A 23,719-nucleotide genomic window follows, 5' to 3' on the forward strand; every position below is an offset into this window, starting at 1 on the left:
AGAGGTGGGGAGGGGCTCTGGGTTGCACCCCTGCCCTTGCTTTGCTGGGCTTGGGGACATTGATGCCCCTCTGCTCTCCTCTAGCCCAGAATTGGAAGAGCTTTTCTCTTCTTCCATGCCATCCCTCCTCATCCTCGCCTCCCCTGGGGGCAGACCTGCTGTGGATTTGGAGCAGGGGAGAAGAAAAGATGTACATGAGTTCAGGGTCTGTTATTTATTTACATAAAAACACTGACTAGTGCCACAGTTCCATCTCTGAGCAAACAGCAGCTGCCTGTGCGGGCCAGGCTGTGTTTGCAGACCTGTGTACAGAGAGACACCCCCCACCCCTGCTTTGCTCTGGGGGGCTGCAGCTCCAGCTGCCCTGGCTGCCAGGGCTGGGGGCCAGTGGAGGGAGGAGGAGGCAGCACAGCCACAAAGAGGCCAAAAACTGGCTCCCAGGTCCTCTTGCCCATCACAGTGCTGCTGGCAGCTCCTGTCACTGCCCATGTGCCCCCCTTCCTTCTGCCCTTTATCAAGTGAGCTAAAATTAAACCCCTACACCCACATGCAACAGGGAATCCCACAGGGTGCAGCTGTGGTGGGGGCAGGATGGGTGCTGTGGGGTGTGTGCCCACAGACCCTGCCAGGCTCGGGGTGGGGACGTGGCTCTGCAGCGGGCGGGCAAGGGTCTGCTCCAGAGCTGCGAGCCAGCTGCGGCCTGGTAACAAACTCCTCTAATCTACAGTGCTGGGGCAGGGAGTGATGTGCTGGATGCTTTTTTGCTAACAGTTTGCCAGGTGGGTGAGAGGCTGCTGGGGGCAGCTTTCCTTCCCTGAAAGAGCCACAGCAGGGGCTGGGAGGAGGTGCATGCAGCTGGAGCAGCTGTGGCCACAGTGCTGCTCTGGCAGGAGGGAGCTGCTGATCAAGGGCGCAGTCCCAGGGCAAGGCAGCTGCTGTCCCCCCTACACCGTGCCTTGAAGGCAGCTCTGCCTGCCTCTCCCTGGGAAGGGGCTTTGCCTACCTGGCTGGAGAGGGCTGTGACCCACCCTGAAACCTGGCATGGGTGGCACTACCCTGTCCCCTCACCACCTGGCCCCTTCCTAAAAGTGCCACAGGGACAGTGCTACCTCCCCTGTGCGTGTTGTGGGCTGCTCGGGCCCCCCCTTTCCCTCCTGGGTGGCGGGTGCTCCCCACCTGCAGCAGCTCCCTGTAGGGCAGCGTGTCCCTGCAGCCAGGGGACGGAGGGGTGGGCACCCCCAGCAGCTGCTGCTCTTCCCTGGGTTGCTCCAGGCGAGAGGGGCCTCGCTAGTGCCCTGCAGCGTAAGGGGGTGCAGAGCAATCCCCCAGCACCACTCCTGCATGCTGCAGGGCAGCCCCACACATGGGAGCTGGGGCCTGGGCCCACCTCCCCTCTGCACCTGTGCCAGTGTCGCCCATCCAACTGTTCACAGCGAGGACCAGAGCTCAGGGAAGGTGGAGGCAGCTCTGAGTGGGAGGGAGCCGGGGACACAGACATACACACCACTGGAGGGTTAAGCGAAGGAGTGTTGCACACGCAGACTAGGACAGCAGCAGGAGAGGGGCCAGTGTCATTCCAGCGGCTCAGGCTCCCGGGGTGCTGTTAGCACATGCGCTTGTACGTGTAGATGTAGGCCTTGCAGTTGGGACACGTGTGTGTCACATCCTTGAAGTCATCAAACAGGCAGGGGATCAGGCAGCAGCAGAGATCACACCTGGAGCACAGGAAGAGGCAGAGCACTGAGCTCGGGCGCCCCAGGGGCAGCCTGTGGGCTCAGGGGGAGGGGTGGACACAACAGACATGTGGGGTTCGCTCTGGGTATGGGCAAGAGAGGTGACTCTTTGTCCCTGGGAGCCAACCATGATCCCCTGCTGCTGCTGCAAAGGGCAGCACAAAGCTCCCTGCCCCTTGGGCTGTGCTGCTGCTCCCACTGCAAGGGTGAAGCGCTGCATTAGTGAGCGGCTCAGCACCTCATGGAGGGAAGGGACAGCCTGGTGAGACGCACATGGACCATGAGGCCTGACCTGCCACCACTGCTGGGGCAGGGGGCTGGGACAAGCCCCCATCCCCTCCTGCAGCCCTCTGTGCTGTCAGTCCTTGGCAGCAAGGCAAGATGGTGGCTCTGTGGGGTCTGGGCTAGGGGACAGACAGCTCCTGCTCTGCTGCCAGGTTCTACAACAGGCCATTGGAGGTGGCACCTTCTCCTCTCCGGCAGAAGCCCAGGTCTCTGGGCACTGTCACCCCAGGGACCCATCTGCTGCCCCAGTAACACCTCGGTGCCAAGGCCCCTGCTGTGCCCAACAGCTCGGCCAAGGCCACCAGGAGCGGAGTTGGGCAACCACCATCACCGCAGGGCTGCTGGCAGCAGGGAGGCCCCAGCCCTGCTTGCAGCACCTACCCCACAAAGCAGCAGAAGAAGCCCAGAAGGAAGCTCATGAGCCCAATCTCATAGGTGATCTTGGTGGTGATGGCTTGCTGGCAGTGGGGACACACCGTCTGCACAGGGGCGCCCTGGAAGATCTCTCCCTGCAGCACTGTCACGGTGGTGGCAGCCCCCGATGGGACGAGCACCGTCGCTGTATGGCCGCCAGGAGAGGGGTAGTGGCCGGGGGCAGGGTAGTAGCCCATGGTGGGGTGAGGGCCTGGGGGCGGGTAATAACCTCCTGGGAACAAGAAATGCACACATATGAACATTTTCGTATGTGGCAGGAGAGACCAGACCCTCGCTGGGTGACCCCCCCCCACCCTGCTGCCACCCCCCCACTTTGGGTATGGACTTGGGGCCAACCCTGCTGCAGGCACTGTGCGCGCACACACCCCCCCCCCCCCGAGGAGCCTTGCTGCAACCTCCAATGGCTGTATCGCCCCCCACCCCACCCCACCCCCCCCACCTTGTGTCCCCACAGCCCGGGGGGGGGGGGGGGGGGGCTGTGTCCGCCCACAGCACCAGGACACACGTGCATTGGGGGGTTGGGGGGTGGTCCTTGCCCATCACTGCCCTGTTTCACGCAGCCCCTCATGGTACTCACCAGGCGGCATGTAGGGCCCGGTGCTGTCTGTGGGCATGTGGGGGGGCACAAACCCTGGCTGCGAGGGCGGCTCGTATGGGGGTGGCCCAAATTCAGGAGGCGGAATGGGAACCCCCTGGGGCTGTCCCACGACAGGGGTGACACCATCTGAAAGGAAACAGAATCAGGAGGTAGCAGAACTGATGGGGAGGTGGTGGCCGTGTGGGCTGGGAGGGACTGGCCCCAGCAGGGAAGGGGGACACAACATGGGGGGGGGCAGGGAGCTCCAGGGAAGTTGGAGGGGGGGCGGGGGGTGGAGGGGGCGGGAAATCTGTGACCGCAGCAGGGATAGGGCTGGGACATGGGGAGGTGCCTCTGTGCCCAGCAGGCACTTTCTCCAGGGCACCTTCATGGCCCACCATAGCAAGATGTGTGCTGGGCTGCTTGGAGCACCCCAAGCCTCATCCTCTGGGCCACAAGAAGCCCAAATTCCCCCCACATCCCCCACAGCAGCGAGCAGAGCCAGGCTTTGCACAGGCAGAGCTTTCTGCTCTTGGCCCTTCCCCAGGACCTGCCGCCATCCCAGAGGGTGACAGATGGAGGCGGGCGTCACGCCACCCTCCCCAGCGCACTGCACACTGCAGGGCAGAGCTGGGAGGAGAGGCCAGGGTGCTCCCAGGGAAACCACGCGTGCTTGGCTCCTGCCTGCTCAGCAATGTCACCCCGACACCCCAGAGCAGCCGGTCTCCCCCCCCCCCCCAGTACCTGCTGCAGGGGGTGGGCCGTGCTTCTCTTCTATCAGTGGTGCCGAGGGGCCGCCCGGGTAGGGTGGCGGAGGGTCGTTGGACATGGCTCAGGGTGGCCCTGCAAGGACAGAAGCCTTCAGAAGAGACGCCAGCCTTTGGCTGCACAGCCGCCCAGAGCTGCGCGGTGCTTGGGGAAGGAGGGAGGGGCAGGTAACGGAGGGGTCCGGGACTGGTGCCACTGCTGCACCGGCCTCAGCCCCCCCCCCCCCCCCCCAGCAGAAACAAGGCCGTGGCCCTGAAGCTGGACAGGCTTCAACCCAGGCAGCGAATCCAAGGTGTAACATCTTCCCGTGGCTTCCTCTGCAACACCCGTGCATGGTGCAACACCAGCTCATCGGTGCGGCTCTCGGCTGCACTGCACGCGTGCTGGGGCAGTACTGGGCTAGGCGCTGCTCTGCCAAGCACCTCAGCTGCAGCATTACAGGACCAAAGATGGGGGGAAAAGCCACCCACAGCCCCTCAACTCCACCCAGCAGTGTGACAGGCAACGCTGAACCCCAAGGGGCACGACCCCCTGAGCCTGAAGCACAAACTCTGAGGCGGAGGACATCAACCTACAGGGAGCATCCCTAAATACTGTCATGGAGTGACTTAAGGTAAGACCACCTTTAACAGCTGGAGACATTATTTTACCTGGATTAAAACTTCCCTGTCCTCTTCCTTGCAGCAAGGAGCTCAGAGGCTGAGAAAAACAATTCTTCTGAGCAGCGTGGTTTGGAAGCCGGCTTACCCCACTGAATCTGTGAGAAAAGAGCCAGCAAGCGAGTTACAGCAATGGAGAGGAGCCACGGCGACAGTGCTGCCTTGGCAGGCACGGTGCAGGCACGGTGAGAGCAGCTCTGGGCAGGAACTTCCCCACGTGCGCCCCCTCGATAGCCGGCACGAGGCTATGTGTCCTCGGCACGTGGAAAAGCTCCACCGACACACTCTGAATGCCAAGGAAGTGCAACGACGTCAAGAAACCTGATTTCCCTGTTTACTCTGGCTCAGTTATATCTGATAGGACGTGACTAAATTGGGAAATACATATGAGAGGCTGTGCACTGGGTGCTTGGGAAGGCTGCCATCAGGCATGGGACACGGTGACATTGCTGTCAGTGCCCAGGGAGCTGCACTAGGAGCTCCCCTCAGGGTCTGAGCACAGCTACCTGAACCCCCCAAATCCTTTGTCCCCAAAGAGCTAGGAGCAAATGTGACCCTGCTTGTCCTGTTTCCTCGGTCTCCTGGTCTCCTCGAGGCAGGTCGGCCTCCCGTGAGGACGGTGCTTTCTCAGCCAGTCCCACAGGTCCCACTCCAGCAGCCCCCGACTCAGCAGGACAAACGCACCCAGGCTACAACCAGCTTGCAAAAATCCCGCGGGCACAACCAGGGCGGCTCTGGACCCAAAGAAGTGGCCAGAGCAGGCGCTGCGGCCCCATTACCGGCCCTGGGCACGGCAGCGAGGTGGCCCAGCAGCCCTGGTGAGGCACGAGCTCGGGGCCGAGCCGAGCAGCACCCCGCTGGGTCAGTGCTTAGGGAGGAGAGGTAGCGAGGCTCCCTCCGGCCCCAATGCCGTGCAGTGGGCAACCCGCCCAGGGCACGCCAACCTCCACGGCACGGCACAAGCCTCCAGCCCTGCCTGCATCGCAGGTGTGCGCGGAGAGGTGTCTGTGGGGCACAGCCCCCTCCATCTGTGGCTGCTGGGCCAAGGGAAGCCAAGGCCTTGGCAAGTGCTGGAAGGAAGACCCATCCCTCCCCAACCTCCCTGGCTTTGCCTTATTCCACTCCTGTTTTCTTAGCTCAGGCTCCCTGCCTCCCAGCAGCCTCCTGCAAGGTGGCAGGAACTATAATCAGGACAGAAGGCTGCAGAGGAGCACCGTTACCCATTGCTGATCACCGAACAGCATGCTGACGCCCCCTGAGATGAGCAAAGCCGGGACCGGCATAGGGTCTCCCCAGGACGTCCATATTTACTGACCAATATTTCTCCCCAGAGGTCTCAGGTGGTATGTTGCAGGCACATGGCTTCAAAGTGTAACACAAGGGTGGCTGGCGGTCATCTTCCTCCTGCTTTTCTCTCCAATTCCTTCCTTAAGAGGCAGGGGAAGGAGAGCCGGCCGTGCAGCGGGTACAGCAGAGCTACTGTGGCACAGAGCACTTCCAAGAGGAGGAAAGCACCCGAGGTGCAGCGCACTGCAGAGCCCTCCTTCTCCTTCAGTGACCTACAAAATTACAAATTGGGCCGTGCTCTTTTTAGCATCACTGGGGATGTAAAGAAAAGGAGGACTTATTCTTCTGAAAGGAGCCAACCCCCCCCCCCCCAGGAGCCTCGGACCTTCCTGTCCCCATGCCTGCAGGGCTCCTGGACGAGCCAAGCCCAACCGGAGCATCCCCGAGTCCTTACCTGGGGACAGTGGCCTGCCAGGGAGCTTTCCCTGCCCTCGCAGGCCAGCTGAGCCCATGGCTTTTCTAACGTAACAGATCTCCTCCCATTACCGCTCAGACGCTGCCTTCCCATAACGTAACGTCTTTCAGCACGCCCTGGCCTTACTCCCCCCGTCATCAAAGCAGCTGATGAGAAAACTCAGGAGACGAGGAGACCAAGAGGCAATCCCAGCCACGTGCTCCACCAGCTGCTCTAGAAACACTCGTCAGATGAAGCAACGGCCCCAGACTGAGCCAGCAATTAATCCTGCCACCTTGGCCGGCAGGAAAACGCAGCCGCGAGGGCGAGGGCCAATGGAGCTCAGAGCCACGAGGGCACTGGGATGAAGGAAGCTGCAGGGGCTGCAGAGTTGTTCTGCTCACACTTGGCAGACTCAAGTCACTCTTAATGCAATATTCTCCTTATTAAGAGAGATCCATAAAGAGCAAGATGTTGGCTGGGTGCCCTTCCCAGGAGGAAAAGAAAGCCTGTTGCTTTTAAGCGTCTTAAAAGCTGTTTCTCCTGCAATTTCTTTTATCTTAATGTGAGAAGCACAAAACCTGCCCCAGCCCATTTCCGCCAGAGCTCTGTGGGGAGCCGGAGGACACAAGGCTTCCCCTCCGCATTGGGTTGGGAGCTACCCTAGAACATCACTCACCGCCCCGCCATGGATGACTCTGCCAGTATTCCCCTCTCAAAAGCAACGTGGCCAAAGCAAAGCAACCCAGATCCTCCCCCTCGTACGCCCATGGCAGCACAGAAACGCAACTTTGCTCTCAGGAGTGAGCTAGCAGCACCCCTGCAGAGAGGCAGGGTGTCCCTGAGCAGCACCCACCCGGCACAGGCGGGGAGCCCGGAGCGTGCCCCGCAGGGAGAGCCCTTCTGGGCTGGCACAGGTTGATGGTATCTGGGCACAGGCAGGTGAGCTGGGACGATCCAGCTGCTAAACAAAAACATAGCAGTATTTTCCATCAAAACCACAGCAGTATTTTGCATCAAAACATGGAACCCCAGAAGCACCTAACAAGGACTCTTGCTGCTGGTCCTTTGTGGTTTTACCCACTAGTTTTCAGTGAAGCTGACTGACTTTGCTCCCTCTGTCTTGCAAAAGAGAAAACAAGACCTCTCCTGCCCGTGGCACCACCACAGAGACGGACTTGGCGTCCCGTGGCAGCTCACAGCAGACACTTCATGGCAGGCAGGGCCTGGAGTGCCCGTCCCAGCGAGGATGCCCCTGGCCGGCTGCGCTTTGCCCCAGGATCTCCAGCCACCCACGCCAGCACGATGAGCCGTTCTGCCAGCACACTACAAAGCTGCCCCACGTTAACGATGCTGGTTTATTAAAGCTGAGCCACCAGTACATTTCTGTGTCACGAAAACAGCTTAGACAAAACTAGCTGTTCTCACGTGGGAAGAAACATTCCCAAAAACTGCAGAAATTGCATCCACGCTAGGGCTTACTGGAATAACCACATTTATAGATCAGCTGAACACCTAGGGAACAAATAAAAGCTTTACAAATAATTTTGGCCAAGTTTACTGGGCTTAAGTTCAAGATCTGATGGAGTCACCACTGTCTAGTGCAGGTCCTTTGGGAGCAAGGACCCGTTGCAAGATCATAAGACTCAAAAGGAGCTGGTTACCAGTAAAAGGATGGACAGAGGAGACACTATTTCCAGCTAAAAATACAGGTTAGTTCCCAACTGGAAGAAGAGAGTACAGCTTTTACTGGTTCCTCTACTTTAAACTACCTACAGAACACGAACCCATGGCTCAGCCATCCCAAACACCCCTCCTGTTAAATGCAGGAGCCAAGCAAAGGGCCCCCATGGGCCGGCAGCGTGACAAACCAAGCAGAACAAGGATCAGAGGACAGAGGGGACCCACTGGATCAGCCTTTCCATACTTCCCTCTCTGGGGACAACACCCCAAAACTTCCCTTCACGTGCCAGCGGTGTGTCGGCCATCCTGCTCCTGCTATTCCCGCTGGAAGCCTGTTGCAGGTCCCCACTGCTCTGAGCACCTCACAGTTTCTACTTTATTTGTAGCCAGATTACACCCAGCTGTTCTTGAGCCTGAACAGCGTTCCTTCACTCCCCGCTTGCTGCAAACAGCCATCCTGCCCTGAGTCAGACTTTATTTTGCTAGGCTGAACACACCGAGCTCTGGCGGCGTATTTCTGCACTGTTTTCAGTGAAGCCCCTTATCTCCCTCAAGTCTAGATCCCGAAGCCGCACTCGGCTGCGGCAATGGCAAGCGTCGCCCGTGCTGGCACACCCTCCGGCGCGTGCTGCTGCAGCGTGGATGGGACAGCAAGCTGCGGCTGGTCTCGCTGCTCCAGCAAGCTTCAGGTGCCCTGTGGCACTGCCGTAGGACTGCATAAGCACACCCGGTCACCCCTTGTCCTGCCCTACCGTCTCAGAGCCTGTGGCCTTTATGGGTGGCTTGGACTCAGCGTGGACACAAGGGACTAAGCCACAACTGCATGGGAGCCTACGCACAGGCTAGGCTGGAGCTTTGCTAAAGAAAACAAAAGAGAAAAGATCCAGATTCCCACCGCTCCTGTTTGTTAGCCCTGCCGGGGCCCGGCAGTGTGAGAGACACAACAGGAGAGCACGACTCCCTCGCAGTCCCAAAGACAGAGCTACCCCAGCTACGGCTTCGATCCACGTGCCCTCCCCTACAGCTGGCTCTGTGCTCCCTGATCGGCCCAGGATCTCATTTCAGGAAGCTTTTGGGTGAGGAGAAGAACGAACAGCAGGTCTCTGGATCCCCCCAGACCAGGGGTAACTCCCAGCCCCAAGAGGTCTGTCTGAGGTTTCTCCACAGCAGCGAGCACAGCCAAAGAGCTGGTGGGGCAGCACATGGTCCTACATACAGAAACACAAGGCTTTCTGATCCGCCTCCTTCCCATGCTCAGCAACCCTGGCGCTAGTCAATTGGGGATTGATACCCCAAAGCCCACCGCTCCCATTACTGAGACACCCAAAACTGGTGACCACGAAGCTCTCCCAGCTGCTTACAGCGGCGATGAGAGGAGCTGAGGGTCCAGTGTTCCACGCTGGCTGTATTTCCCCCTGCTACATCACACAGGCTCACTGCGGAAACAGGTTGGGATTCAAACGTGGCAAGAGGAAAGGGCTGCCCATCCAATCTGCTCTCCAAATAGGTATGTCATCAAAATCAGCTGAAGCATGGCATGTAGTGGGACCAGGTAATATCTCAACAGGTCCTAGCTGAATATAAGCCAACATGCCATAAAAGCTCACCCACCAGCTCAACGCATTGAATAGATAATGCCACGAGAAGGACAGCCCCCCAGAGAATTCCTGTGCTACTTGGAGACCCAAAGATTTGGTTTGTTAACGCCGTTCTGCCCAGGCAGCAGCCGTGTGCGCTTCAGGCTGCTTTCTCCTGGATGAAATCACCAAGGGTGAAACAAATCTGAGAAGGATGTAGCAGATCGCTGGCACGTCTCACGTGCAAACCCTGATGGTGCAGCGCTGGCCCCGTGCAGCTCTGAGTCAGCTGAGATCCACTCCCACCAGCAGAAACACGGCCTGCGCTGTCCTTGCTCCTCCTGCATTTGATAACCCGATTCCCACGGTGTTGCGGCTTTGTTTTGCCTATGTGAGCGGTTGCTCCAGCCACTGAGACAAGAAGCAGGGTTTGTTCATACTCAACCACGTTCAGTGATGTTGGCACTTCAAAAGCTGCTGCTGCTGCTGCACATTTTTGGAGCTCTTCCTCCACAAAAATAATAACTTCTGATATTTAGAAGAGGAAAAGACACACTAAAATTAAATGAGTAAATAAAAGGACATGACCACTTCCAGCTTCGTTGCACATCAAACAGACACAAAGTTCAGCTTCCAGGTTTTTGTGGATACACCTTTAAAAGCAAAGTCGAGAGCTCCGAAGAAGCTGGGCTCCCTCGGTGTGTCCAGCCGCTTTCTTTCCTTTTAAAAAAGGGACAGCGCTGTGGCCAACACCACCCCAGCTTCCCTGGTGCCAGGAAAGCTACCTGTGTGCCACCGGCTTCTACCTGCTCCAGAAACAGGGAAATACCGAGACTAGGAAAGCAGACAAATATGCTAGGTATGAGCACAAAAGGCAGAGCAGGTGGTGGCAAAATGCCATTTGACTGAAAGCCCGTTCCCCTTTAAAAGGCCGTTAGGGGTAGCGGGAAGAGACTGAACCGAGCAGCTCAGGTAAGAGGCGGACAGAGCCCTACCCTGACTGTGGCAATCACAATTGCCCTCCTCCACAGTGGCATTTTGGAGCAGCATCTCCAAAGCCCAGCCTGGATCTGCTCTGCAGTGTGTTCTCTGCGTTACACCTCTGCCACAGAGCAAGTCGGGGATGCTGCCCTCTCCACGCGCATGCCCGCTCGCACACGGCTCGCAGGGATGTGGCTTGACTCCCACTGCTCCTGAAAGCACCACACGCAATGCATAGCAGACAGCTCTTACCTTGAAAGGAAAGACAGCAAAAATCCCTGCTGAAAAAGCAGTATCAGTGCTTGGTTTTCACATGGAACAGAAAAAAGAAAAAAAAAAAAAAAAAAGAAAAAAGAGGTTTTCCCTGTGAGCGAGCCAAACTTCCCGCTCAGCCTTGTCTCTTCCCGTGCGCGTTTGCTGCCTCCAGCCTGCACGGCATCTCCCCAGAGCCAGGAGGGAAGGAATAAACAGCAGACAGCACTGCAGCCTGCTTTGGAAAGAGGATGCCCTGGCGATGCTTGACCAGACAGCACGTACCCCCCCTCCTTTACCCCGCTGTTAACCCTAGCAGCACCTCCTCAACTCATCATCCTGGTCCTGGGCAAGGCAGCAAGAGGGCGCATGCCTACAGCACACTCGCGCAAGGCGCAGATGGAAACCCAAGTTAAAGCCTAACAGAAACGTCTGTTCTTTTCCTGAGCACCTCAGCTGCGTTGCCCCAAGCACAAGCCCTGTGCCTCCAGCCCCGCTGCCAGGGAGCACAAACCCACCATGCAGAAACAGCCAGGCTGCTCGCAGAACAGCGGATTTCTCCCACGCTTCCGCGGTCGGATTTCAGCTGCAGAAAACTGCAACTTCCAGGAGGGTCAGGCTCTTCCTTCCGTGCGGGGATAGAGAGCTCTGCTGGCAAAGCAGGACAGAAGCAGTCCTTTAACACAAAGGACCGCTGGAGGAGAAGGTTATTCACCATTCAATCCAGCTACGTCAGACAGCCAAAACTCCCCGCTCTGCTCTACAGTCTGCGTATCTCTGGAGGAGCACTTGTTGCAGTCGTTTACCTTGAGACCTCGGACATGTCGTTTGACCTTCTGTGTGCCACTGTAACTCAGCAGGCAAATCAACTAAGAGCAGGATCCTCACTGGAAGCCAGGCGCTGTGTCCAAAGCAAGATTTCTCAGGGTATTAAATCCAAAGCACAATCAGATAATCTCCATGACGCAGCCCGGGCTCAGCTGTCCTCGGCCAGAGATTCAAAGTACTGCTTCGTGCAGCTCCTCTGCATGGATATCAGGAAAACCAGACACAAAATCCCCCTGCTTAAGACAAGGATGGTTTATCTGCAAGCCCCACAAAGGGTTATTTTGCGGGAGGAGCGTTTGTCAGGACCTGCTGCTGCCTCTGGGATTCTCTCCAGTGCTATTCGCCTCCAGATGGGCTGACCAAGTGCTTGTTGGCTCTCCACACCAGGGCTGCAGAAACAGCATTGCGAGGACCTGGTTAACCTGAACATTTAAAGAAAAACCAGCCAAAATGAAGAGAAGGAACTGGGGTAGCTCTTTGCTCTCTGCCGTGGGCTCCCAAGCTGCAGCACACAGCTGCAGGAAGCATCACAGGTCTGCAGAGCTCACCGTGCTGGCGGTGACATCCAACAAGAGCCAAGAGGGGCTGCAAGGGAGCCTGTGAGCTACCAGTGAGGAGAGGCCATTACCCCACACTTCAACGCTGAACCCCAGCCCTTACACGCTTAGGGGCACCGGGGAAGGCTCAGAGCACTCTGGACCACCAGCGCAGCTGAACTCAGCCCCCAAAAGACAGTTTTCTGAACACGGAGCAAGCACAGAGCACGCACCAGGTGTTCCCATGGAGGCAAAGATGTGATTTAAAAGAAACATTAAAGACAAACCTGAGTTCCTCTGCACCTTAGCAATCTGCTCCAGAGGGACTGAGATGAGAAAAGGAGGGTGCCGCAAGCCAAACCTCTGGAGAACCAGAGAGCTTTTCCGTGAGACTTTCAGTGAAGTTCACAAACAGCCCAAACTAACACTCGATAACATCCATGGGAAAGCACCCAGCGATAGCAGCAGCTGTTGCCCAGAGTCCTGTGCATCTACTTATTTTTTTCCCCTGAGAGGATAAATACTGCATTACATCACCCATTTGATATCTGGTTAATAATGTTACTAACATAACCTGCAATAATCTAGAACAACTAAAACCAAAACCTACTCCAATACTAGTGTTTTAACATAACACCAAACTCAACTGTGCCACAAGACTAGTTGTTCATTTAAACAAACAAACAAACAAAAAAGCCCAGCTCAAGAAGCTTCACAGCAAGCAGAAGTCCCAGAGATCGGGCAGAAGCTCCGCAGTCCCTTGCATTAAAGACAATCACAGCTCCGCAGCTCACCTCTGATGGCAGCCCCTAACAGATGCTTAAGGACGAGTTAGGAAGCAAGCGAAGGCAGAATGACCCCCCTGTCATCCCTCCCGCTCCCCACACTCAGGGTTTCAGAGACTAGGCAGCCTGGAGTTTCTCCATGGAGCACCCTAATTCTTTTATATCCCACCAGCTTGCAGAGCTCTGCCACAGACGGCCGTGGCAACTTCTGCTCTGCATTACCTACACGAAAAAGTGTCTCCTGCTGTCGCAGTCTGCCGCCTGCCCGTTTCAGTGGCACCTCCCAGCTCTTGCAGAGAAAAGATGAATACAGGATGACTACCCCACTACGTCTCACAGTATAACTCAGGGTTGTAGAGATTTCCTTCCCAAAACTATACTGAAAATGTTTTATTCCTTTATGCACCCCATTTTTTCATTACTGCCTCATTCTATAGAATTTTTTGAAAGTCAAATAATATAGCTACATCATTGCTGAATCAAACTGATTAGATGTGTGACTTCCATTAAATAACACAGTAAGCTCCAAGGGAGGAGGAAATTAGAGTCATAGAGGATCAGCACTTTTGTGGAGATGTAGCCGCATTTCAGTTTCAGAATTAATCAGAGCCCAAGAGCCTATTCAGAATTCCCTTGCAGATTTTGCAGCACAATGAAATAATTTTGAATACATTGGTGGTGATTCCAGATCCGTTTCCCTTCCAAGTGATGTACAAAACATGTCACGGTACTGATGTTTTCTTATCAGAGGCATAGCACCAGCTTGGTGTAGGACCGACTCCAGTCTCCAACAACATTTGCATTTTCTATCCTCACAGATACCCTTGTCTTGGCACCAGAGAAGCTGCTGACATCTAGATTTAACAGGTACAGTGTCACCTTGCGCTTTTTTTTTTTCCTGAGGACTCGTGAGAAGTGCTCTATGTCACTCAATTTTATTTAAGGCCATGGCTCACTCTTTGCAAAGAAGCGTGGTTTGGGGTTAAGCAGGAGTGTGTGTAAGGTCTGAGATCTCACCCGAGTTCAACTGCCAAGAAGGAGGACCCATGCACATCCAGAGACGTGCACTGGAGGACCTCTTCCGTGCTGAGGCCACTCATGTTATCACATTCACCTTCTTGCTCCCACGGCGTGACCAGACCTTCCCATTTCCCGACCAGGACCTCTCTCGGGGTGGCCCGGGGCCCTGCTCGCATGGGGCTCGCTCGTCCCATGGCAGTTTGACAGAAGGAGGGTACCCTGCACCTCCCCTGCTCCCGAGCCCAGCTCGTCTGGGGTGCTCAAAGACAGATGACCATGTCCCAGTTGATCAACAGCCGCTGAGTGTGCCCAGTGCTGGGTCATCTCCAGCAGCACCGCGGTGCCTCAGAGGGAGCACTGGGACGCGGATGCACCCCTGCGTTGCACGCAGCTCCTGCCCGTCCTGTTTCTCCCTCCAGTTCCAGCCAGACTTGACTAGTCTGCACTGACTTCCCAGGCCAGGGAAGTCACTTTTACCCCAAAGCATTTCGTGACTTTGGTTTCAGTTTGCAGCACCAAGTTCCTGCCAACTCCTTTGTAACCCCTTCCCCAAAACTCTGTTGCTATCTGCTGAACAAAGCCACGTAACAAGCTGCTACATATCTGTCCCTCAGATCACGCCAAAAGCTGCTTCCCCATGAGCCTAATTTGCCACTGCTGCTCGCTCGGAGGCAACGCGCGACAGTCCTGCCAGGGGAGACGAGGAAGACATGCAAAGCCACATCGTTAGCCTGGCTCACTTAAATGTAAGCAGAACTGACAAGAACAGTGACCAAGATACAAATCAGCTAGCCAAGTTCAGCAAGATCTGCAATCGGGCATGCAAAACTCTATTCCTTTTGAAAAACATGGGTGAAGGAAGAGAGATGATGTCGTTATACCTCTCCAGGCCGCAGCTCCAGGCACCATCCTAGTTTTGGCATGCGTGGGACATCACCTGGATACAAGCTGCACGGACTCCAGAACCGCGGACAAAGCAAGCAGAAGACCTCTCGCTGAAAACCTAGACACAGCAGCTGGATTCAAAGCATCCCTAACACGCAGCAACGTACCTCCTCAAGTCCCTGTTGTAAGCTTTTCTAAACCCTTTGCTCTGCCTCTGTCAAGGCAACACCTCGCTGCTTTACTGTTAAATTAAAAGCGTTGCCGGTCAGCGGGTTTCGAACAGTCCTAAGGCTGGGTCACTGCTCTCATGGCACGGGAAGAGACTGGTGAAAATTCAAGTGCATAAGACCAAGATGCCTCAGGGCAGGTAAACAGCTCAGCTGCTCTGGAGGATTCAGGACTGAAATCCTGTCCCAAGCCTGATGAAGACGGGGCAGCTCCCACAGCTACAGCACTAAATAAGCTGGGAACTGTCTTCTCTCTCACCGGGATAGCCCAGCAGCCAGCTCAAAACTGAGCTCCCACCGTGGAGCATCCTGAACTGCCACTCCCAAGAGGGAGTCCAAAAGCCTGAGTGTGGCAAAAATAACAACACCTGTAGCTTGAAGCCATGAACTTTGGGGGAACCTCCACTCCCAACATGCAAATATGCTCCAGATGACATCTCTGTGGATGAGCTACAAGCCCAGGAGAAGATCTGATTTTTTTGACAGCAATGGAAACAGTCTCTAGTCCCAGCTCCACTCTCTTGCTCAAAGACTACGTTAAGATTTTGGAGGAGCTGAATGGTCAGCAGGTGGTAAGAGCAAATTGAGCCTTCGGCACACACCTACACCTCCTGCGAGCACTTCCTTATGTACCATAAAGCAGAATAAAGGCGCTAAGTTAACTGGAAGACAAACTGAACATGCCTTTGAGAAAAGGGCAGCGCGCAGCTATTAATCCAGCGGTCAGTTAAAAACACAAGCCCAAAGGAGTCAGCAGCAGCATGGAAATCCCTCCGTGACTGCTCTCCTCCACTCCGTGTTCTAGTCTTTGTCCCCCACTCCGACGCAAGGCTCCAACGCACCCCTCCTGCCATGCATTGGGTGACTGGGACCCTCGAGGACCACAAAAGCATCCCCGGTTGGAGAGTCGCCGCAGCAGAGGTAGTGTTGGCTTTGGCCCATGGTTTCCTCCCAAAACGATGCTGCGCTGAACCCCAGGGGTTCCTTTGCCTCTCGCAAAAGGGTGGCCTGCTACTTATTTGGAGAAAGAATCAATAACATTCAACGGACTGATTTTCATTCATCACCAGCCAGAAATCTAATCTCAAGCTAACAGCACTACCCTGAACACAGATACCACATCTATCATTTAAGTTATCTGCTGTGGGTACCAGCATGAGTGGATTTTACAGCTGCAGTGAGCAGGGCTGCCTGCATCACAACGACTAATTTATTCTCAGAAAGGCTAATTTAATCTGGCAGTGAATGTTCTCAAAGCCTCCTTGCACAGAAAAGCTTTTATCTTGGTTGGCTTAACAACAATACAGCATATCCAAAAACGTGGAGGGATGCTAGAGAAGAACACTACCCTTGTGTTTTGAGTCCTCTAGTACTTTTGTCTGAGAAATTTCTCTTGGTAACCACAGACTTTGAGAAAACATAGAGTGCCTCTGGTTTTTTTAAAAAGCCAACTGTGTTTTCAAGGCAAAATATACAACAGCTCAGGCTACTTCCCCCTCCCATAGAACTGTGTCTTGACAGAAAGAGCTGTGCTTTTAATAAAACTAAAACCCAGCAAAGATTGTTTAGTATTAGACACCACGTTCACTCCCAACTGTGTATCTCATAGCCAGCACGCCTGGCCTGAGGTGTGCTACCTGCCACTGGAAGGTGACTTTTCCCAGCCCACACTTCAGAGGAATAAAGTTCAGAAGAAATTAAAAATCCCTCCGTGTTAAGAAGCTGTGTAACTGCATCACGAAGCATTTCAGAGAGAGCATCCTCCAGATTTCCAGCCTCTGCCATCCGTGGGGGAGCAATAACTAATTAAGCAATCAGAAATCTTTTTTTCATTGTTTTTAAATCCTACTTCATATTTCCCCTTACTTGTGAAAGTATGCACCGAGGCAGCATGCATCCAAAGTCACGCTTTGCCGTTTGAACCGGAGAGCGCTGCCTCTCAGCTCTGCAGTGAGAGTCACCATGTCACCTGTGTCATATGGACATGGCACGAAGAAGTGGTCCTCACCTGGGTCTGCCCCTTGCAAGGCAGATCACTGGAGAGCCAAGCACTGTCCCTTAAAATCAAGGGGTTTTAAAGCGTTACAATAGACATAGCTGTACCAGGATAACCCTCCATACTCTTAGGAGTGCCACCGTCAGCGTGCTGCAAAAGAAAAGCTGGTGCTGTGCAAGGATCACAGCCTGGATCATGCCTGAGACGGCTCCTTTGGTACAAGGGCAAGAAGACACCCCAGATGGCATCCAACAATTTAGGATGATTCAGTAATTCAGGAACAAGGAAAAAAATCAGAGTGAAGCAGAACATCAAGACAGGCCAGTGAGAAAAAAAAAAAACCAAACCAAACCAACACAACACAACACTCCCCTTGTTCCTGTCTGTCAGGAACCACTGTCCCAACAATAGCCTATTCAGAAGCCAGGAAACTCAGAGAGCAGCAGGGAAGGGCTGAGTCACGGCCATTTGAAAAGGAAAAAAAAAAAAACCACCACCACCACAACAAAACAACCCAAAAGGGAAGGAAAGAAAACATGGAGAACAACCGTTCATGTCTCCAAGACCCAGAACAAGTCAACCCAGAACACATTAGCCAATCTTTATTTTTAAAAGCTCTGAAAACACATGGTACTGCCATAAAAAGCAGTCGACCCTCCCTCTGCTCGTGGGAGGCAAATTTAGCTCTGGCTGAATCAGGCAAAGTTGGTGGTGCTTCCTGGCCCCAGCCTCTCGACACAAGCCCTGCTTGGCCACGCACAGCTGTAGGGACACAAGCTGCTCCCCGTTTATTCCCCAATCTTTGCCTTTATTTGTTCCGCTACAGCATTAGCATCCCTATATCACAAAGACTTACAAGCTGGACAAATGCTTTCCAGCAGGGAAAGCGCAGGCCATTTCAGGGATGCCATTAGCAGAGAGTGGGGAGCCGTTTCCCTTACCCACACTGGAAGGGCAGGAGGATAAAGCACGATTTGGATGGGTTTCCTACGACTCTCTGCGAACGGCCGAGCAGAAGATGAGCGCTCCCATTTCGCTGCAAGCCTCAGCGCTGCCTGTCTAGCCCCCAGGAAGGCCAGGCTACGGTTATGTTTTGCTCAAGTCTTCCCACGTGACAATCTTTGTTCTGTGACCTAAATGAAATCAATTTTACAATAATTCTCCCTGGGACAGTAATCTTATTCACTCACCCATAATCTAAAAGATTATACCTGCTCTCCAGCTGTGAGGCTCTAGGAGGAAGCACAAGGGATTTCTGAGCAATGAGGGCTTATTTTTAATACAATTCCTCGGCTAACCATCACAAACTAGGGAGGGGGCTGTACCTTTTCAATCAAGTAACTGTGCTTCGAAACACGTTGGGGGAAAAAACCCTCCAATTCATTTTATCTTGCACTGTGAGGTGCTGACAGATTAAAGATGCAAAGGTAAGAAATGGGAAGACCCTCCGAGTCCATCCCTGCTGACCGCGCCTGCCGTCCCCAGACTCTGGCAGGTAACACGTACTCACGTGTAACCGCGCCTCAGCCACCATATCTTGTCTTGGTAAAAGAGTCAATTGTGAAATGACGTAAGTGTGGGCTTCCTTTGTAAAGATACATGCAGTAGATACCATTTTGGGACATCAGTGCTCACAAAAACAATACTGGCTGAGATCTGGAGTGAGGAGGGAAGCGTATGGTGTCTACACCCACAGCCCAACAGCTAGAGAGAGCAAGCCTCTGTGCTTTTCCTTTTTAAATCTGCAAAGGTGTGGTTCCAGTTGTAAGTAAAAATCTTTTTCTCTGCGACCACACAATGCAACGAGTAAATAGAGATGAGATCTAGCTAGAGCATGGGATGTGCAGGTACCATGGTAAGATGTGATGGATGGAATTTATGATTGTAAGATGGAATGCAAGACGAAACAGTAAGTGTGTAAAATTAAAGCTAGAGCGCTCCTTCCAAAACAGTATCTTCCAGAACTGTTAATAGGTAGCCAGCCTGCTAGGGCAACGTAGAGATTTTCTTTCTAAATGCAGAGATTGGGTACCAAAGAAGGTTCAGGGACATACACAACAGGGAATTTCTACCTGCACACTGGTTAGGGCAGAGGGACCACCATCTCAGCACAAATGCTTTATCTTAAATTCTCTTCATCTATAAGAGAACTGGGTATTATTCCATTTTTTTATGTATAAAGGAGGTAAAGGAAACACAACTATTACTAATGCAGAGTTACGTTACTAATTACAATAGGTAATAGAGAAATATATTACTTAATTTGCATGGAAAGCCCCAGCTCACTTCTTCATTCTCTGATCATCTCAGGTTTCATCATGCTAAGAGGTACAAAGTTGAACACATGCGGCGGGCAGCTGCTTTTCACAATTCCTAAAATGCTAATTACATCGCCATCTTTTAGGGTCGTTTCTTCTATTTTCTTACTCTAAAGAGTTCAGATTAAAGAAAGTTGCACTAAAGTGAGGCCTCACAGAGGAAATGTGTGGCATGAAGCAGCTTCCTTCCTACCTCCATCCTCTACTCAAATCAGGGACCAACACAGGCTGGCCATACTCCTTAGGCTCTCAAAACAGCCCTTTTTCACCACCACAAATACAACAAATTTTAGATCGCAGCCACCAGGCAGCTCTGAATGAATGAGCCCAAAGCAAAACTGTAACAGCAGCCAAGAGTTTCCCTGAGCGTTTCATGCCAGAAGTAAAAACTGCGCTCCCCCTGCCTCAGAGACTTTGTGCTGTTGAGAAAATGGATTGTGGCTTCCTACAGCATCTGTTCTAATTGTGTTCCCTTTGACCAGAGGAGGAGATGTGTCCTTTGCAGAGCATGCAAAGATCCGACACTGCTTATGGAAATCGCACTGCTTCTCTCCAGTTGCGAGATGGATACCGAGCGCTGATCGGGAACAACAGGAAAACAACAAAGTGAGTATCACATCCCAAGGCAGAAGTTGCTCATCATGTGTTTTCTGAGGAAAAAAAGGTGCACCCACCTCTGTGTTTGTGAACTTGTATGCCTTGCTCTGAAATCTTTAGGAGGGTCAATCAGTTTCAGGCTAGAGCACTTTGCCTGCATAACAGTTGCAAAATTAGGTCCTGGAAGCAAAACCGACCCAAAACCTCCAATGATCTGCAGAACAACTGAAGTTCCCGCTACGAACCATCACTTGTACTGTATCGGGGAGAAGGGAGGACTATTGTACAATTAAAATCTTTCCTTTTAGAACATCACAGACCGCTGCAAAGGACCATGAGGCGTATCAGCATCTACTTGTTTTCCAGCTCTCCCATCCTCTCTGTTTTCAGCAGCTTTGCACAGATCAGTCTGGAAGAACACCTCATCGCAGTCTGATGTTCAGTCCTGCTGCCTTCATTATTATTTTAACCTCCATATTACTCGAATACTGTTTCCTCCTTGTCTCACCTGGCACTTTTCCTCTGCTTTGTGCAAAGCTGAGTAAATGTGAGCCTGCACACAGAAAAACTGTTACAGTACTGACGGTACATTCAGCACACGTACAGAGCCGTGGCAATACACGCAAAAGTGAAGCACAGCCCCGTCGCAGGCCCTACAACAAACACTATTAAAAAGAGTTTAAAAAAAACTTAGCTTGTTTCAATCTAGGATATTCTCTCCTGATTAAAGCAATTCTAAGAAATCAAATGTAGGGCTTTACAATGGTACCACAAACAGCAAAAAAACTGGTCTTGGATCAGTGCAGATACTAGAAGTCCGCGTATCTCCTGCCAAAACCACTCATCATACTGGAAGATCTCTGCATCAACCACATCCTTTAAATACAAGTATTTATCTGCTAAACTGACATCTGAAGGGGAAAGAAAGATAATTTTTTGCATGATAAAGTTACTTTCATCCCTTCTCTCGCTACGTTACTAACACTGGCAACGGGAACACTTCTGCAGATGGTAACACTGTGCCAGGGACCCAAAACTGCCTGAAACACGTACAGGGCGTTGTGGACAGGCTCCAGGCTGGCCCCTGGCTGAAGGACCTGCAGGAGTGCATTAGCCGCGCTCCCAGAGCACATCTGCCAGTTGTGCTTCAGCCACAAGGAAAGCAGTCGCCACGCTTTGCATCACTGCGTGATTTCCCACACACAGAAAGCATGGCTGATTAGGAAGTGAGCTTCAAAAACACGCTCATAAACCAAAACAAAGCACTGACGGAGACACCCTCCCTCCTTTCATAACAGCAGCTGAGACAGAGCTCCAGTCAGAACAGAAACACGCGGAACTGAATTTCAGAACTGAATTTCAGAACTGAATTTCAGGTGCCAGACCTGTTGAGGGAAGACAAGAAACTCAGCAGAGTCTTCCATCTTCTTAGGAAGGGCTTAGGTTCTGAAAGAGAAGCTCCCTCTCTGTTACCTGCTCCAGTCACACCTGTGGCAAGCTCTTTCAGTGCTCAGCACATGAACACGCACATCCCCTCTCCCGGCACCTCCCGGACTGGAGCCCTGAGCAGACACAGCCACTGCAGCCCCACCACCCGTACAACAGCAGCTGGGGAAGACCGAGCGTGTTTGCTCCCCTTGGCATTGCTCAGGGGACATCTGGGGACGTTGCTCCATCACCCTGCCCTTGTTACAGCCTCATCCCCGTCTGTGCTCAAGCCACACCACTAGACAGCCTCGTATCAGTTCCCAGTCGTTGCCTCCAAGCAGGAATTCCTTCCTCGCACAACACCTAAGGAGAGGAGAACAGGCACATGGCTAAACGCTTCCAGGGATGTCCTGGGACGCACAGACATCACTACAATATTTAGAAGCCTGTGGGAAAGGGAAGTTTTCAGCCTGGGCTTTCCACACCGACCCATTTGTTTAGTTCCTAAAAATGAATGAATGACATACTATGGTTATATATTATGCTACACGATACTCACTCTAGTTTCCCCTACTACCTGCTCGGGTCACACACTCTGGAAAGCAGAAGGGCCCCTGCGGAAATGAAAGCCCCATTTCAAGCACATTGGTTGAAAGGGAACAAACAGGAGGTATCTTGCATATTCACAAAGTGTTTCTCAGCAAGTTTTACATACAGCCCCAAACTACTATAATTATCATTTAAAACATTACTACTTAAAATCATTGTGCCTGACCCAGGCTACCGCCTGATATTTTAGGTTCAGCCTGGAACGTGACAACCACCAGTACCCCCTTACCAGTTCTCAGTGGTGCATGGAGACCATCTCTGAACAACTTCTGCAGTGACGCCTTGGGCAAGGGGGACACCCCTACACTTGCCAGGACTCGGAGGAGTTTAACCTTGAGCGTGACTCCTGCGGACGATCCAGAGGATGCTGGCATGGCAGTGTCCTTCCCAGCCTGCCTGTTCCCGCTCCCTGGCACGGCCCTGGAGCACTTCCTGGGGTCCCAAACCCCGTCCCTCCGTTAAGCAGCAAGCACAACCCCCTGTGCTTTTCATAAAGCAACTGAACGCTGCCTCCACAGCTCCTGCCCTTCTGCCTCTCCAGTCCTCTTGGGAGGCAGAACCAAGATCTCACCACTCTAATGGCTAAAAACCTCCCAGCCTCCCGTTAACATTTATTCATTGGTATTTGTTGTCGTGCCGTGCTACTCATTAGCTGAATGAGCTCTCCTCATTTCACAGGGTTCACGCTGCCAATGTGCTGATGGACATCATCCCCATCATCACAATTCCTCTTCCTGCTCGTCAAGAGATCTGGGCTTGTTTCGGCTCCTCACTCCCAATCTCTGAACAGGCAGTTCCAGCCCAAGCTCATCTCTCCGGAGCAGGGATGACTGGAAACACACACACTTCTACCTAGGCCTGGCTCCCTCCTCTTCCGGGGATCCGTTTGGGTAACGGATCGTATTTGCTCTTCTCACAGCTGTGCCCTGCTGGCAGCTCCCAGCCGTCCTCTCCGCAAGCTGGCACGACCTCGGTCGGGCTGAAGCGCTCACCTTACATTGGAAAGTCTTTTCCCAAGTACACGACCTCGCTTTCCATCCGATTAAATTTCATCCCGCGCCCGCTGCTCCAGCCCTCCAGCACATCCCGATCCTCCCGTCCCAACCCTTCCCTGCATTGCTGAGGGTACAAAGCCGAAGCTTTGTAAGATTTTAGTAGCACCCTGCGGCACTTTGCGCCCGCTCCGGTCTGCGTTAAAGACCAGTCCGAGACCAGGGCTGCCTGCCCCTCTCCCCGGCCCATATTACCATCTATCCATACCTCTCCTCCCCGGGACGCCTGGCTCCGCAGCAAACGCTCCAGCCACGGCAGAGCGCAGAGACCTTCCCTCTGCCTGGAGAAGCGAGATCCTACCTCAAGCAGTGAACCGGGGATTTATTTTCATCCCTCTTTTTCCGATCATCAGCGGGTGGTGCTGCACTTCTCCTGGTTCCCCCCCCCCCCCCCCCCGCCCCCCGTGCTCGGTGTCCCCACGCCTCCAGGAGGCCGCCGCGGCCTGGCCGGGGCTGGGGGGAATACCGGCCCCGCTGGGCCTTCCTGCCGGCCGGCCGGCCTCCTTCCCCGCCGCCGCCGCCGCCTCCCTCGCCGTCCCCCCCCGCCCCGTTCCCCGGGGCCCAGCGGGGCCCTGCACCCGACCCCCGCCTCGGCCTCCTTGGGAGGCACCTACCGGCTCCCGGCGGCGGCTCCGGCACCTGCCGGCTCCGGGGCGGGGCGGGGCGAGGCGGGGCGGGCGGGGCGGCGGCGGGGCGGGCCTGGGCCTCGCTCTCCCAGCCGGGGGCCGGGGGCCGGGCCCTGCATCC

General features: G+C 54.0%; 1 protein-coding gene across 8 annotated transcripts; it reads right to left on the minus strand.

The window, feature by feature from the left end:
- Window positions 1-202: 202 nt before the first annotated feature.
- CDIP1 (cell death inducing p53 target 1) lies at window positions 203-23,719 on the minus strand. 8 transcript variants are annotated; one of them, XM_054842951.1, is made up of 7 exons: window positions 23,587-23,628; window positions 23,181-23,253; window positions 4,449-4,555; window positions 3,775-3,873; window positions 3,031-3,177; window positions 2,400-2,664; window positions 203-1,715 (listed from the first exon to the last, which is right to left on the minus strand). In XM_054842951.1, the coding sequence occupies exons 4-7, from the start codon at window positions 3,857-3,859 to the stop codon at window positions 1,604-1,606; spliced, it is 609 nt and encodes a 202-aa protein (XP_054698926.1). In that variant the 5' UTR covers window positions 3,860-3,873; window positions 4,449-4,555; window positions 23,181-23,253; window positions 23,587-23,628; the 3' UTR covers window positions 203-1,603. The 8 variants fall into 8 exon arrangements, with proteins under 8 accessions (XP_054698926.1, XP_054698923.1, XP_054698927.1 ...); XM_054842948.1 differs by lacking the exon at window positions 23,587-23,628 and adding an exon at window positions 5,773-6,016 and having other exon boundaries at window positions 23,181-23,439; XM_054842952.1 differs by lacking the exon at window positions 23,587-23,628 and adding an exon at window positions 22,150-22,266 and having other exon boundaries at window positions 23,181-23,439.

Source organism: Grus americana, chromosome 15 (genome assembly GCF_028858705.1).
Source record: "Grus americana isolate bGruAme1 chromosome 15, bGruAme1.mat, whole genome shotgun sequence".
Lineage (NCBI taxonomy): Eukaryota > Metazoa > Chordata > Aves > Gruiformes > Gruidae > Grus > Grus americana.

Coding starts and splice junctions, on each gene's coding strand:
- CDIP1 (XM_054842946.1), bottom strand. CDS start 3,859: ATGTCCAACGACCCTCCGCCACCCTACCCGGGCGGCCCCTCGGCACCA. Junction 2,665..3,030: donor CGGGCCCTACATGCCGCCTG/GTGAGTACCATG, acceptor TCTTGTTCCCAG/GAGGTTATTACCCGCCCCCA. Junction 1,716..2,399: donor TTCTTCTGCTGCTTTGTGGG/GTAGGTGCTGCA, acceptor CCTGTGCTCCAG/GTGTGATCTCTGCTGCTGCC.